This window comes from Saimiri boliviensis, chromosome 13 (assembly GCF_048565385.1).
Source record: "Saimiri boliviensis isolate mSaiBol1 chromosome 13, mSaiBol1.pri, whole genome shotgun sequence".
Taxonomy (NCBI): domain Eukaryota; kingdom Metazoa; phylum Chordata; class Mammalia; order Primates; family Cebidae; genus Saimiri; species Saimiri boliviensis.
This window is the reverse complement of record NC_133461.1, coordinates 103,120,001-103,136,196: the sequence shown is the minus strand read 5'-3', so window position 1 is coordinate 103,136,196 and position 16,196 is coordinate 103,120,001. Positions and strand designations below refer to the sequence as shown.

Sequence of the window (16,196 nt, the reverse complement as noted above, 5' to 3'; positions counted from 1 at the left end):
CAGAGTGTTCAACATATAGTAGACTGACAAGTAAATACAAATGGAAATGTGTTACCTGTATGTGGTGCATGTATGTACGTAGCTACACATACGTATGTCCTCGCTTGATCCACTGAGAGTCTGGCAGCAGCAACACCCTAGTAGCAGTAAGCACACCTAGTACACAGGTCTTAGTTTCTAAATATACTTCCCTGCTAAAAGAAACCAGGGCTCCTTGGGGAAATGGCTGATTCCAGGGCTGGAGCAAAGAAAGTCTAAGATGAGCCTGGAACTTTTTTTTTTTTTTTTTTTTTTTTTGAGACAGAGTCTCACTCTGTTGGAGTGCAATGGCATGAGCTTGTTCACTGCAACTCCACCTCCTGGGTTCAAGCAATTCTCCTGCCTCAGCCTCCCAAGTAGATGGGATTACAGGCATGTGCCACCATGCCCGGTTAATTTTTTTTGGGTTTTTTTTTTTTTTTTTTTTTTAGTAGAGACTGGGTTTCGCCATGTTGGCCAGGCTAGTCTCGAACTCCTGACCTCAGGTGATCTACCTGCCTCAACCTTCCCAAAGTGCTGGGATTATAGCCATGAGCCACCACGCCTGGCTGAGCCTGGAACATTTTCCTGCGCCAGAAAGCTGAAAACTGCTCAAAGAATGATGAGGACATTTTAAAAAGACATAGAAACCAGCTTCAAAAGGCTCCCACTGGTCAAGTCTGCAATAATTTGTGCATCAAAATAGTGATAGTAACAGATGACAACCCACAAAATAGGAAACCTTTAATTCCTTCATACAAACAAATGAGAAACCCCAGTGACAGGACAAACGGCACCTATGCACCACTGATGGGAGACGAGGGGAAGAACGCAGTGCCAATTCTGTGATGCACAGGCCGAAGATGTAGAACCTGAATCTCATGATGAGCAAACAGTCGATGAACCCACACTGAGGCACGTGCTACAAAATGACTTGCCTGAAATCTTCAGAAGTGTTAAGGTAATGGACTGCAAAAAAGGCAAAGGAAATGTCTAGACTAAAGAGATACGACCACTAAATGCCACAAGTGATTCTGAGCTCAGTTCTGTGCAACATTATTGAAATGGCTGGTGAAACTTAAATGAGGTCTGAGGGTTAAATGACAGTAATCTATCAGCGTTAGCAACCACGGTGTTTCAAGGAAAACAAACAACTGGAATACAAACTCAAAATGGGTTACACACCTCACTGTCTCTACTTAAAAGTTGTGCTCTGAGAGAGCCAATGAAAAGACCAGTCACAGACTGGGAGAAAATGCCTGCATAAAAGGTACCTGATAAACCATTTGCAGCTAAACTATACAAACAACTCTTAAAACTTAGTAAGAAAACACCCAGTTAAGAACAGGGTAAGAGATGTGAAGAGATCTCTCATTAAAGAAGATATACAGTGGCAAATAAGCACATGGAAAGATGCTCAGCCCCGTGTCACTGGGGAATTACAGACTAAACAAGGAGATACCACGGCTCAACTGTGAGAATGGTTGAAATCCAAAACACTAGCTGGGCACCATAGCTCACGCCTAGTAATCCCAGCACTTTGGGAGACCAAGGTAGGAGGATCCCTTGAGCCTAGGAGTTCAAGACCAGCCTAGATAACATGGTGAAACCCTGTCTCTACAAAAAATGTAAAAATTAGCAGGTGTGGTGATGCTTGCCTATTGTCCCAGCTATTCGGGAGGCTGAGGAGGAAGGATAACTCGAACCTGCGAGGCTGAGGCTGAGGCTGCAGTGAGCTGTGATCATGCCACTACACTCCAGCCTCAGTGGCAGGGCATAACCCTGTCTCAAAATAAATAAATGAATTAATTAAATAAACTCCAAAACACCAACAACTCCAAATGCTAGCAAGGACGTGGAGCGTCGGAACTGTCACTCAGTGCTGGTGGGAATGCAAAATGATGCAGCCACATTGGAAGAGTCTGCAGTTTTTTACAAAGTGAAATATAGTCTTACTCTGTGATCTACCAGCTGCACTTCTTGACAGTTACTCAAGGTTGACATAAAAACCTTCACACAGCTTTGTTTAACTGCCAAAAATTGAGATGTCCTTCAATAGATGAAGGAATAGGCAAATAGTGGTGCATCCATACAATGGACTATCATTCAGCAATTAAAAAAGAAGAATGAGCTGCCAAGCCACAAAACATGGCAGAACCTTAAATGCATATTGCTAAGGGGAAAGGTTGTATGATTCCCACTACTGTACACGACACTCCGGAAAAAGCAAACTATAAAGACAGTAAAACAATCAGTGGTAGTCAGGCTACATGTGGAGCATGGAGAGGACGAGGGACAAATAGGAGATTTTAGGGCAGCGAAACTATTTCGTACGGCACTGTAATAGTGGGATACGTGACATTATACATTGGCAAAACCTACAGAATGTAGAGCACAGAGTGTATTCTAATCTACAGGCTTTGGTTAATAATAATGCAGCAATACCAGTTCATCAATTACAACAAATGTACCACACAATGCAAGATATTAATAACAGACAAACTAGGATGGGATGAAGGCACCAGAGGAAGTATATAAAATTATATTTCTCTGTAATTTAAAACTACTCTATAAAATAAAGCACCATCAGAGAAACAGCAAGAATAAAAGCATGGAGGTAAGACTGGTAGTAGATAGAAAATGGCCACCAGCTGTGTCTTTCTGATACTTTCCATAGATCACTCTTGTGACACTGTTAAAGACAAATTTTATGCAGGTGGGACAAAGTAGATGAGTGAGGAAATGACTGAAATAATCTAAACAAGAAATAATAAAGACCAAAACATTCCTACCAGTGGCAGTAGAAACGGACAATGCATTTCACACTTTTTTGGAAACTGAGTGCATGTGGTACCATGAACTAACATGTACAGGAAAGATGAATAAGCAGGTCTGGTATTAGTTTTGGTTACATTATACATGAGGAGGTTCTTAAGCAGTCAAAAGACAGATGCCTAACTGACAATCTGACATGAGTCTGAAGCTCAGGGAACAGTTAATGCTGGGAGTCGGCATACAGCAATGCTAAAACCATCCAATGGATGAGGCTGTCAAAGAAAGCATGTACGGTACTGAACACAATGGGTCCAGGACAACAGACAAACCAACTTTTCAAGGTAAGCATGACAAGGGTAGCCCTCAGAGAAAGAACAGAAATGATCAGACACAGAAGGAGAAACAGGGAGGGTGGTATCACAGAAGTCTAGGTTTACCAGTAAGGCTGAAAAGTTGCTAAGCTTTTGTCGTCTTTAGTGGCAAGCCCACACATAATGCTTAACCCTAAAAAGTCGGCTGGGCAGTGGCTCATGCCTGTAATCCCAGCACTTTTGGAGGCTGAGACAGGCGGATCACTTGAGGTCAGGAGTTCGAGACCAGCCTGGCCAACATGGTAAAACCCCGTCTCTACTAAAAATACAAAAATCAGCCAGGCGTTGTGGCACATGCCTGTAGTCCCAGCTACTTGGGAGGCTGAGGTAGGAGAATTACTTGAACCTGGGAGGCAGAGGCTGCAGTGAGCCAAGACCATGTCACTGCACTCCAGCCTGGGAGACAGAACAAGACTCTGCCTCAGAAAGAAAGTAAAGAACAAGTGAAGACTTATCTATTATATGAAGAATGTTATTTAGGGATGTGGAAGTTAATGTTAAAGAAATTGGCTAACAATTAAAAGTGGTTGCCCTAGGGTAGAAAAAGGGAAGTGAGGGGCAAGGACTATCAGTTTTTCTTAACAAGCTTTTTAACTAGATAAAACAAACAAAACAAAAACACTTAAGTATAAAGAAGAGGATATGAGGCTTGGTGGTACACTGTATGTAAAAGTTTTAGGGTTTAATTAGCTGCACATGTAACATGATCCAGGAGATATGGTCACCAAGTCAACACAAGCACCGTGGAATATAAAATCCCAATTCAAATAACAGAATGAACTTGTGGGATCACCTTGGGAACAGAATTTGGGGACCGTATGTTAAGAGGGTCTTAATTCTATCCATTTCCCTGCATGTATCTCACACTCATATCTTTCATCCTAGAGTATCCATCCTAACTCGTGTTCTTAACACTGCACATTGAGATCATACCAAGAGTGTCTCATTTAGTCTTTCTGTCTCCAAACTACCCTGCATGTTGTATCCATATTAATTTTCTGAAAATCTACTTTGTTTATATTACCTCCTGTTGCAAAACTTTTGTTTCCTGTTATCTAGCTGCTTTGTCAGACATTTAAGATTTTTACTGGCTGATCCCAAACTACCTGTTCAATGCCCACTCCTGCTCTCCTGAATGAACTGTTAGCGCCCTTCGGTCTGGCATACCCACTATTCCCTGCATACACCACACCCTTCCCGTCATTTCTACCTCTGTGCTTTAGCTTCCTGTGTCCTTGCTCCCGCGACGCTTCGGGCCTGCTCCTCCTGGCTTATGGGTCAAGCAAGCTCTGTGCTTTCTACCCGGCCTTCCCAGCCCCATTTGCTGCAGGGACATCGCTGTCTTCTGGACTTCCACAGGACTCACAATGATAATATATAGAATTACTTTGCACCATTAACTACCTACCAAAAGTACCTTTTATAAGCATCAATTATACTGAAAGCTACCAGCTTAAGATGGCCAATATTTATCTATTGTGATTGTCACCAAGCCTAAATCTATACTTCTGAAGACGTCAAGACATCATCTACTCCTTTAATCACAATTTGTTTTCTTCCTCTCTCTGCTCTCCTCGCATTCCACACAAGTCTCCACTCCAGCACAGATCCTGACATGGGGCCTTCATTTGTTAGAACCCACCACTCCACCTTACTACATGGGTGTACACGGGGCAAGGACTTCTGCCAGAACAGATACCCAGTGTGTTGATACTCCATGAATCGAATCACTCACCCCACTGGCAGTTCTGATGGGTTTTGCCTTTAACTTGGGGACCAAGACCTTGCGATACTGAGGAGGGACGGCAGCAATGATATCCACCAGGCGGGGCTGGGCGGAAAGGCCATATTTGGCAGCTGTCTTGGTTTTCACCCTGAAAGCAAAGCATCTCACATTATCAAGATCACGGTATGTGAAGAGCAAGCTACCAAAAGGATGATCTATAAGCACTATCATTAACGAGTGTCATTTTCCTAACCCTTCACCACGTGACAAAAGTAGCTTTAAGATCTGTGAATACTGCCGGGTATGGCGGCTTACGCCTGTAATCCCAGCACTTTGGGAGGCCGAGATGGGCAGATCACCTGAGGTTAGGAGTTCAAGACCAGCCTAACCAACAAATAGAAACCCCATCTCTACTGAAAATACAAACTTAGCCAGGCATGGTGGCACATGCCTGTAATCCCAGCTACTCGAAAGACTGAGGCAGGAGAATCACTTGAACCTGGGAGGCACAGGTTGCGGTGAGCTGAGATTGCACCACTGCACTCCAGCCTGGGCAACGAAAGCAAAACTCAGTCTTTAAAAAAAAAAAAAAAAAAATCTGTGAGTATCAGGGAAACAGAAGAATAAAATTCATGAGTGAATGACTACTTCCTGCTCTCTAGTACCAGAAAGAAAACCAGAGGGCTCTGGAGGGAGAAGGGTCCCCAGACAATGACAAAATGTAGTCTAGGTCAGAACAGTGCTGCAGCTTCAAAGGACTATTCTGACTGCGCCTTTCTTGACCTCAGCACTACTGACACTTGGCACCTGACAGTTATTTGCCGTGGCGGGTATCCAGTGCATTGAGTGATGTTTGGCAGCAGCCTTGGCCTCTACCCACTACCAGCCTTCTTCCTGTCTCCTGTTCTAACACTCAAGAATGTCCCTAGACATTGCCAAATGTCCTGAGGAAGAAATCACTGAAAGCTACTGTCTTAGACAAAAAAAAAAAAAAAACCCAACAATTAAGAAAAAAAAAATCAAGGCTGGCTACACAGAACCAAATAGGAAATAAAGTATATATTTTTGAAAGTTTAAAAAACTCTTTTTACCAGCTTCTCTTTGTGCCTGCTAGCCAAATGCTAATAGTCACCCTGTCTTCTCACTTTACTCCACCTAGAAATATCTGTGAGGTGCTCACATTGTTGTCCGCAAATGCTAACTGAGTAGCTAACATGGACAGGAGACTACCTGAGTGCTTGGTACTCAGGACGGTTTTTTTTTTTTTTTAATATTTAAAAGAAGATTTAGAAGAAGGTGTAAGGCACAGTCCTTTCATGTTCTATGTTTAAATGTTTGCAGACAGGCATGCAAAAAAATTAATGTATAAATGATTAAAATATGTCATAACACACACACACACACACACACACACACACACACCCCAACAATGAATGCTCCCAGGGTTCAGAGAGGAATCTGATATGTGCTGGGAGATATTCATGGAAAAGGAGCACAGAAGCAAGAGTATGTCCCAGTCAGTAAAGACACAAAGATGACATGGAGAGCGGACAGGCTGATTTATGTGCAGATGCAAAAACAAGAATGCATATAGTTTAAGAAGTACAAGTAGACCAACTTCATAGAAAGCAGAAGATTTTCAATGTAAAGGTATAGAAGTTTAAAAACTTGGAAAAGCGGGTTGAAGCCAGACTGAGAGACCTTCCAATAGCAGGCTGGTGACATCTGAGGAGGGGCGCGTTTTAAGGAAGACGGCAGCTTTAGCTTTAGATGTGCTAAATTAGAGAGAACCACAAACACATGTAAGATGTAGAAATCAGGGATATAACCAACAGAAACAGAAAGAAAAGCTGTTAAAGACATGGCAGAAAAATCAGTAAAATATAATATCTTTATAGTCAAAAGAGGAGATAATTACTTGTTTATGTCTATAGCAAATATTTACTAAGCATGAGGATTCAAGGAAGGGGTAAAATATTGCAGCATCTCAGGTATCAGAGAATAGTCTAAGAAAAGGTCATTCCTGTATGCGGTGATGACCTGGGGATGGGGAGAGAACTTTTCACTAGGGAAGATCTACATAGAGTGAACATATATTGTAGTTTAAAAAAAGTAGATGCAGAGATGAAAGGCAACTCTTACTTGTGACTGTAGGAAAGTCCAAGCTGTACATGATTATGCAGAGGAAGTGGGTGAATGTGTCAAAGAGGTTCTGCAGCACGGAAGGGTTGGATTAGCCCAGGGGCCCTAAAGGGAGGGCTTTCCCGGCAGAAAGCTGCTGCTTTAGCTGAGACAGAAGGGAAGGAAACTAGGATGTGCAGTGATGGAGCACAGAACACGGGCTCTGGAGACGGCTGACCTAATTCCAAATCCCAGCTCTGCCAATTGCTAGTTAGTTACCCTGGACAAATTATTTAACCAGTCTCTGGCTCAGATTACCCACTTGTCAAATGAGGCTGTTATCAGCACCTACCTCACAGAATTCTCAGAGGAGTAACTATGCTAACACACACAATGCACTAGCAACGGTGTCTGGAATACAGTAAGTGCTCAATAAACATTACAAGCTATTAGCATTCTGAGACAATTTTGCCATTAAGAAATGAAAGACAAGGCAAGGCAGAAAGCTAAAATTCTCAACTAAAATAAAACTTGAGCTGGAAAACAAGTAGTACTAGATCATTTCATAAAAGAGATCTGCTAGCTAAGAAAAGCTTGCTCTCTTTTGAGATCCACTTACTTATTTAGATCGATGTCTTTCCCCTGCTCATGGGCTTCAATCAGCTGTTTAATAACGTCTCCTATAGTCAGCATCATCAGCTCAGCAGGGCTGAGATCTCCTGGAAAGTGAATATTCGACAATGTCAAAAACGGTATCATTCAAACCTGATTTTAAAGTCTGATTTAGTGGAAGTTTTCCTTCCAAAACCACACAAATATGCCAAATGAACAGCTCAGGTTCAGAAAACGCTAAACCTCTGTTCACAATTTGATCATACCTTCTGTACCTTTAGTTTAAACAAACCTGGCTCTACATATACATGGGAAAAGCTCCCTTTAGAAGCACATATACTATGAGATGATTACAGATAAATAAGGGAAACGATACAAGTAGGAGTAGAAACAATGTGAGGAGAAAGAACCTAATCATCCAGGAAAGGACCAAAGTAATTCTCTTCCCTTTATCTCCCGGGGTTGTAATTACTAATATTTGCATAATTCTTCAGAGTTCATAAAAAAGATTTAGATGTATGAATTCAGGTGATTCACAGGCAGAGAGAACAAGACTATGTACCTGTTACATAAAGATGCTATCAAAAAGTAAAGTTGAAACTCAAACCTAGGTTTGAGTTTCAAACCTGTCTAAGAATCTTAATGCATTTCTAAAATATCGTCTGTCCACCATCATGAACTTCTCCTGTCAACTGGGGTGTCCGATCTCATCCAAAGGCAACAGCAGAAGCTGACAGGTTCTTGTATGACCCAATCCACGCAAGCTCAGTTCAAGAACTGGTTCAAGGATGAGCATAACTCTAAGCCAGGCCAATGGGAGCTTTTTTGTTCAAGGCAAAAAATGCCAGTCTTTTTCCAGGGACAAAAGCTGTAGAGTATCAGCCTGGAAGCTGTTGGCAAGCAAGCTTCTTGCTGGTAGAGCAGCGGTTCCCAACCTTATTCGTACTGGGGACTGATTTCGTGGAAGACGATTTTTCCATAGACCAGGGGAGCAGAGTGGCTTTGGGATGATTCAAGTGCATTACATTGATTGGGTACTTTATTTCCATTATTAATGCATCGTAATATGTAATGAAATAATTATACAACTCACCATAACGTAGAATCAGTGAGCTTGTTTCCTGCAACTAGACGGTCCCATCTGGGGGTGATGGGAGACAGTGACAGATCATCAGACATTAGATCCTCATAAGGAGCACACACTCTAGATCCACCGCAAGCACAGTTCACAATAGAGTTTGGGCTCCTTTGAGAATCTAATGCCACTGCTGATGTGACAGGAGGCGGAGCTTAGGCAGTAACGTGGGTGATGCGAAGTAGCCATAAATACTGATGAAACTTCACTCCCTCACCTGCTGCTCACCTTCTGCTGTGCAGCCGGGTTCCTAACAGGCCATGAACCAGCACTGGTCCGTGGTCCAGGGGGCTGAGGACCCATACTATAGAGAAAGTTAAAAGATAAGGAAAAGTGTGGATGGAAGACCCTGGCAGTTATGGAACCCTCACATTTACTGTATCCCATTTGAACACTTACAGTAACACTGAAGGTAGGTACTGTTATCCCATTTTATAGATGTGAAAAATGAGGCTAAGGCAAGTTAACAAGCCATGGTAAACAGCACAGCCCAGAGTGAAGTCCATCTCTTTACCCCACAACTTCCATGCTTTTTTCACTGCACCACATGGTCTCTAACTTAATGAGGCGAGGCTAACACATACACAACAGGTTTTGAGAGAAATGAAGTCCGTCTATAATCATAGGCTAAATGCTTTCCAAACCATGTAGCTCAGCACTTCCAGGGTTTTACAGAGCTGCCTCGGGGGCCACATAATAGAGGCAGGACAGGTGGTGGCCATGGCTAAGGGGGAAGAGAAGAGGAAAATAAGGGAGGAGGGAACAAAAAGAGGGGGTCTCTCTATTTCCTGCACAGCAGCTCTGCTTTCAGCTGTTTATATATTGAGGTTCTTCGGAAGAATTTATTGGGAGGGTGAAAGCACATCAGCTGTTAAGAAGAGATAAGATTTGAAAACCACGTGTGTAGCTCGAGTGTATCAGGAACTGGAAGAGGAAATGAGTAGGAAAAGGCTTCATGGAGGAAAGGGCACAGGGATCTTTAAAGATAGGCAAGATCTGGACATGCAAAAAAGAAGGCAATCCAGAAGAAATAATGTCAGGCATAGGAACTGCCTATCTTTGTGTGAAGGAGCACAGCCTAACTAGAATGCAGCTTTCTAACAGGGTTTAGTAAAGAATCGATTTCAGGGGACCCTGGCCACTAGGCAAAGGCATTGAAATGGAATGCAATTGACAGTAAAGAATGAGATATTCTTAACTTTGGAAATAAAAAGATGAAAGTAATGTTTAAGGAAGGTAAAAATAGTATCAGCACAAAGAATGAATGATTCAGAAAGTGAAAAGAATACATATAATCTGGATGCTATGCAAATGGCTGTTGAAAAGCAACATTGCTTTAAAAACCCATCAAATCTAAGACAGGATCCAGTCTCAATCCCTACTGGCTTTGTGGGAAAGGAAAAGATCAACAATTTTTTTTTTTTTTTTTTTGAGATAGAGTCTTGCTCGATCACCAGGCTGAAGTGCAGTAGTGCAATCTTGGCTTATTGCAATCTCTACCTCCCACCAGGTTCAAGGGATTCTCCTGTCTCAGCCTCCAAGTAGTGGGGATTACAGGGCCTGCCACCATGCCCAGCTAATTTTTGTATGTAGAGATGGGGTTTCACCATGTTGGCCACACTGGTCTCCAATTCCTGACCTCAAGTGATCCACCCACCCTGGCCTCCCAAAGTGCCGGGGTTTACGGACATAGAGCCACCATGCCTGGCCGAGATCAACAACTTTTTAAGCATCTATTTCCTTGTCTGTAAAATTCGGATAATACATCCAAATTTCACAAAACCGTTCTAAGATGCAAATAAATAATGTATATGAAAGCTAAAACAGCATTCAAATATTAGTGATGAAAGTGGGTTAGGAGGTTGGCAGTCAGAATGAAGAGGAATAAACTATTCCAAGAGGCAATTTCTAAATAAGAACCAGCATCACTTGGTGAGAGAAGCAGCTGAAAGAAGCCTGACAGATTGAGAAGGAGCAAGTTAGAGTGAGCTAACCAATTAATTTAGGGCTTGCAAATGTGACAAGACCCAACCGAAGGTAACTTGGACACCTGGAATTGTTCCTTGGAAGAAAGAAAAACAGCAGTTAATGTCAAGAGGCATAGTGATGAACGATGTATTTATTTTTCGTTTTTATGTTTTTTGAGCTCACAGCCTAACCAACCAGCGCCACACCTAAGTATAATTTTTGGCTGGGAAAGTTACTTAACTTTTTGAATTTCAGCTTCTTCATCTGTAAAAGGGAAATGATACCGACTTCATAATACAGACTCAATAAATGGTAGCTGTTATTCTGACAACCATTACCATGATTAGACCAACCGGCCAAATCAGTGTACAGAAATATGAACAGAACCTCTGAAAGAATACTTAAAATTTGAATCCATCCTGTTGAAAAACCAAAGGTGGAACTGTTCTATGCCACTTCAGGCGGTAATAAAAATGGGAATAATTGCATGCACAACTGTTACACTGAATCCAAGGATAACTTTTTCATATTTCAACATAAAACTTCAAACTAAACTAACACGTCAAATGTGTCGTGAAACGAACCTTAACAAATGAAAAGTCCCACAACGTTAACTCCTCGGAGGGCATATCTTGGAATAAAGGTTTCTCTACCATTCAAGCAAAGGATACTAAGTGACTGCTAAAGCGGAAGAGAGGAAAGGCAGAGTGCTTCAAAAGCACAAAAGGAAAAACGAAAAGGCAGCGGTGAGGAATGGACAGACTGATCCTAGGGGGCGGGGCGACTGACAGGACTGGTGAGCGAATTCTCGCAGGAAAAGTTCCGCATCCGACCGCCTGGGCGTTCGCCCCTTTCGGACCACCGCTTTTCCACACCTCCTCCCCGTTTCGCACCTTTGCGCTTTTGCCTCATTTCTGCGCCGCCGCCGCCGTAGCAAGCCACCAGAGATACAAATGCAGGCACGGACTAAGAGACCACGGGGAAAGCTGACAGCCACAAAGCAACCCCGTCTGTCGTGAAACGCCGGTCAATGTATCGTAAAGTCCTTCCCGGAAGACGACGCGCACAGACGCCCGCCCCGCCCCTGGGCGCAAGCCGCCGGGAAGCAGGCGGCGGGAGAGGCTTCTCGGCTGCGATCCCGCACCGCGTCTCAGGGATGGAGGACAGGAGCGTCTGAACAGAGTGGCCGCTTGGGCGATACAGCTATGGGACAGAGCTCCTTGATTGAGGCTGCGCCAATCTAGTGAAATGGTGGAAGTGGGTGGTCTCTTATGGGGGGTGGCGGTGGGAGCTTAGGACCGTCACATCCGGGGAGGATGAGTGAGAACGTGAATGGGCGAGAACACGGAAGAGGAACCCTCCCCTGTTGTGGAAACTAATGAGGGTCCTAGAAAAGACCAGGCAGGAATCTAATGACAAACCGAGGTGCAGGCTCTGGGGCCAGGTGGGCCCCTTGGTCTTAGATGAATGAGTGGCACACATGATGAGTAACCATCGTGAAAGCCGTGAGTGCCTTTTCCGAAAGGAAAATAACATCTTGGGTCCCTAACCTTACTATGCCGAAGAAAACAGTTAAGATTGGGGCCAGATGCAGTGGCTGACGCGTGTAATCCCAGCACTATGCCCACCTCGAGAGGCTGAGGTCGGCAGAGCACCTGAGCTCAGGCGTTTAAGACCAGCCTGGCCAACATGGTGAAACCCTGTGTCTGCTGAAAATATAAAACTTAGCGTGGTGACACGTGCCTGTAATCCCAGCTACTCAGGAGGCTGAGTTAGGAAAATCTCTTAAACCTGGAGGTGGAGGTTGAAGTGAGCAAAGATCGTGCTACTGCACACCACCCTTGCAGACAGCGAGACTCCATCTCAAAAAAAAAAAAAAAAAAAAAAAAAAAGTTGCCAGGCCTGTAATCCCAGCTACTCGGGAGGCCGAGGCAGGAGCATCACTTGACCCTGGGAGGTGGAGGTTGCTGTGAGTTGAGATCGCGCCATTGCACTCCAGCCTGGGCGACAAGAGTGAAACTCCATCTCAAAAATAAATAAATAAATAATAAATCTCTTCAAGTGTTTTACAGTGTTCGACTCTTCGTCAAAATTTCCACGAAAATCTTTTATGATAGGGCCCTCCACTCTCTTGGTTTTTCTTCTCTTTCTTTTATGGACTCTGTCTCTGCTTCACCTCAGAATACTAGTGTTCCATGGGGGTCGCTCAGCCTTATCTCTGCAAGGTGATCCTCAGAGCACCACATATCTGCTGCCAGGTTTCCAGTCTAACCCCAGCTTCTCCATTATTTGCTATCTTGTTAGATTTGGGTGTCTAGTAGGCATCTTGAACTTAACATGTCCAAAATAGAATTCTGTCATTACTCCAGAACTGCTATTCCTTATCCAACAGCACCGTCCTCTGCCTCTTTCCTCTTTTACGCAGAGAGGGAGGGAGGGATGAGATGGGTGGTTATAGGTGTAATTTTAAATACAGGTCACAGAAGGCCTTATTGAGAATGTGATTTTTGAGCTAATACTTGATGTGCAGATATGTGGGAAAGAGTATTTCCGGCTGAGGTGATGATTAGTGCAAAGGTCTTAGGTGAGAGGATGCCTGGGTCCTAGATGAGAGGATGTTCAAGGACAGTGATGAGGCTGACATCATGGGAGCAGTGGGTGAGGCAAGGTGAAAGAGGGGTCAGAGGAGTGGGGCGTGGGGCGGGGACAGTGCAGCTCATGTGAGACCTTGTGGGCCACTGAAAAGCCTTTGGCTTTTACCATAAGTGAGATGGGGAGCCATTGGAGCTTTTAGCAGAGAAATGGTTAGATCTGATGAGTAATTTAAAAGCATGTCTATGCGCTGCATTGAGAATAGACTGTGGAGAGAGTTGGCTTAGAAGCGGGAAGATCAGGTGGGTAGCAGTTACCAAAGCCAGGCCAATGATTCCCAAATTTTGCTGCAATTGGAGTCAGCGGGAGAGCAGTGAAAAATCCCAGTACCCAGATGACACCCCACACCTATTACATCAGAATATGAAGGGGTGGGAGTCAGGCATGAGGATCTGTAAAAGATCCTGGGTTCTTCCATTGGGCAGCAAAGTTTAGGAACCACTGAATGAGGCCAGAGATGATTGTGACTCGAATCAGGGTAGTCAGCAGTAGAGGTGGTAAGAAGTGTTCAGATTCTGAATATAATTTGAAGATTTCAGCAAGACTTCCTGACAGATCAGATGTGGAATATAAAAGGCAGACAGCGACATCAAGTGTGACACCAAAGTTTTTGCACCAAGGGACTGGAACAGTGTATGATTATTGGCTGAAATGGAGATTAGGTGGAGAAGTGTCTCAAGGGACTGACGGGTTGCTTTGAATCTGTTGTATATTGGGATGACTAGTGAACAGGAAGACATGAAAGAGACTGACGCTGAATATCAGTCGAGAGCCATTGACATGTGAGTGAAATTGAAAGCTATGAAACAGGGTGGCTGTGGAAAGGAATGACACCAGAGGCAAAGCCTTGGAGTATTTTATTAACAGGTTGAAAAGCAAGTGAATAACCAGCAAAGACAGGGGCACTTCCAGGGAGGTGGGAGGAAAACTAGGAGCGGATATCTCAAAGGCCAATGTAGAAAGTTTGTCAAACAGAACGGAATGATCGACCAGGTCAAATGCTCCTGATGGCTCAAGGGAGATGAAGGTTGAAAATTGACCAGGATCACTGTGAACTTTGACAAGAACAGTTTTAATAGAATGGGAAGGGTGAAGTCTTGACTGGAATAGGTTTATATTCGCTTCAGAGGAAAGGAATTTGAGACGGTAAGTATAGATAACTCTTTTTGAGGAGTTATGGGGGTTTGTTTGTTTGGAGACAAGTTCTTGCTCTGTCACCCAGGCTGGAGTGCAGTGGTGCAATCACAACTCACTGCAGCCTCCACCTCCCAGGCTGAAGTGAACCTTCCATCTCAGCCCCTCAAGTAACCAGGACTACAGGCATGTGCCACCATGCCTGGCCAATTTTTATTTTTATTTTTTGTAGAGGTGGCAGGTCTCCTTACGTGCTGCGGCTGGTCTTGAACTCCTGGGCTCTCATCTCAGCCTCCCAAAGTGCTAACACCATGCCTGGCCTAGGAGTTTTGTCATAAAGAAGTGCAGAGAAATGTACTAATACCTGGCAGGGAAATGGAGGTCCAGGGAAGTGTTTGTTAAAATGGAATAAACGACATCAAGTCTGTTCACCGGTGGGAATAATCCAGTGAGGAGTAAAAGTTTGGTGAATTAAGAGAAGAGGAGGAAGTCGTCTACGTGGTCCTTCAGTTAGAGAGAGGGATGGAATCTGGTGCATAGAGAACGGTTTTGGCCTTTAATGGGCACATGGATAGTTCATTAGTAACAGGCTGGAGGGGAGAGCACCTGGTAGGTGGTTGGGTGTGATAATGAGACTCTGTGAACGTTTTCATTGCTTCAGTGTTTTCAGTGAGTTCAATGGAAATTCAGCCTGAGAGAATGGAGAAACATCGAATAGGCTTAGAATTCAGGTATCCAATAGCAGGTGCCAAGGACTACCGTAAAGAATCCCAGAGGCTGGGCCTGGTGGCTTATGCCCATAATCCCAACACTTTGGGAGGCTGAGGTGGGAGGATCGCTTGAGCTCAGGAGTTTGAGACCAGCCTGGGTGACAAAACAAGACTTAATCTCTACTAAATATATATATGTATGTATATATATATATATATATATATATATATATATATATATGCCAAGTGTGGTGGCATGCCTGTAATCCCAGCTGCTTGGGAGGCTGAGGTGGGAGGATCACTTAAGCCCAGGAGGTCCGGGTTGCAATGAGCCATAATCACACCACTATAGCCTGGGTGACAGAGTGAGACCCCGTGTAAAACAAACAAAACAAAAACAGAACCCAGGAAGCTTTATTTTATTCCACAGAGCCCTGAGACAGAGACTTGCTCTGTCATCCATGGAGTGCAGTGGCTTTACGTTGGCTCACTGCAACCTCTGCCTCCCAGGTTCAAGCCATTCTTCCGCCTCAGCCTCCTAAGTAGCTGGGATTACAGGCACGCGCCACCACACCTGGCTCATTTTTGTACTTTTAGTAGAAACGGGTTTCACCATGTTGGCCAGGCTGCTCTTGTACTCCCGACCTCAAGTGATCTGCCCACCTCGGCCTCCCAAAGTGCTGGGATTACAGGTGTGAGCCACCGTGCCTGGCCCCAGAAAGCTTTAAAAATGCTCAAAATTAATTTCAGTTATTAAGTAATTTAGTAGCATTCGCGGTTAATCACTGAAGCTAAGAAATAGCCAGTAGAGGGAGAGCTGAGCACATGTGACATGAATGTAAGTGGCAGGTGTGATTTTGCCTAGAGAGACCAGTATAAGGCTCAGCACCCAGGATGGCATTCATGGTGACTTTCTTTGTTTAGAACTTTATATTGGTGTTTCTATGGAGGAGGGACATCATCTTGCTGAAAGT

At 43.9% G+C, this 16,196-nt stretch overlaps 2 protein-coding genes across 9 annotated transcripts in view; one reads left to right on the top strand and one right to left on the bottom strand.

The window, feature by feature from the left end:
• ELP3 (elongator acetyltransferase complex subunit 3) overlaps positions 1-11,827 on the bottom strand; it is a 99,337-nt gene extending 87,510 nt beyond the window's left edge. The window contains exons 1-3 of one of the 4 annotated variants that reach the window (XM_003937211.3): positions 11,620-11,827; positions 7,631-7,730; positions 4,900-5,038 (exon numbers count right to left, since the gene is read on the bottom strand). In XM_003937211.3, the coding sequence (XP_003937260.1) occupies positions 4,900-5,038; positions 7,631-7,730; positions 11,620-11,638 (258 nt within the window). In that variant the 5' untranslated portion in view covers positions 11,639-11,827. Of the gene's footprint in view, positions 1-4,899; positions 5,039-7,630; positions 7,731-11,310; positions 11,402-11,619 lie in introns of those variants that run through there. The other 3 variants (XM_074384106.1, XM_010347781.3, XM_074384108.1) reach the window with 3 other exon arrangements.
• Positions 11,828-11,838: 11 nt separating this feature from the next.
• The window catches only part of NUGGC (nuclear GTPase, germinal center associated), a 75,721-nt gene continuing 71,363 nt past the window's right edge, over positions 11,839-16,196 (top strand). For 2 of the 5 annotated variants that reach the window (XM_074384104.1, XM_039461188.2), the window contains exon 1: positions 13,427-14,524. The gene's annotated coding sequence lies outside the window, so the exon portion shown is untranslated. Of the gene's footprint in view, positions 11,984-13,425; positions 14,525-16,196 lie in introns of those variants that run through there. The other 3 variants (XM_074384102.1, XM_074384103.1, XM_074384105.1) reach the window with 3 other exon arrangements.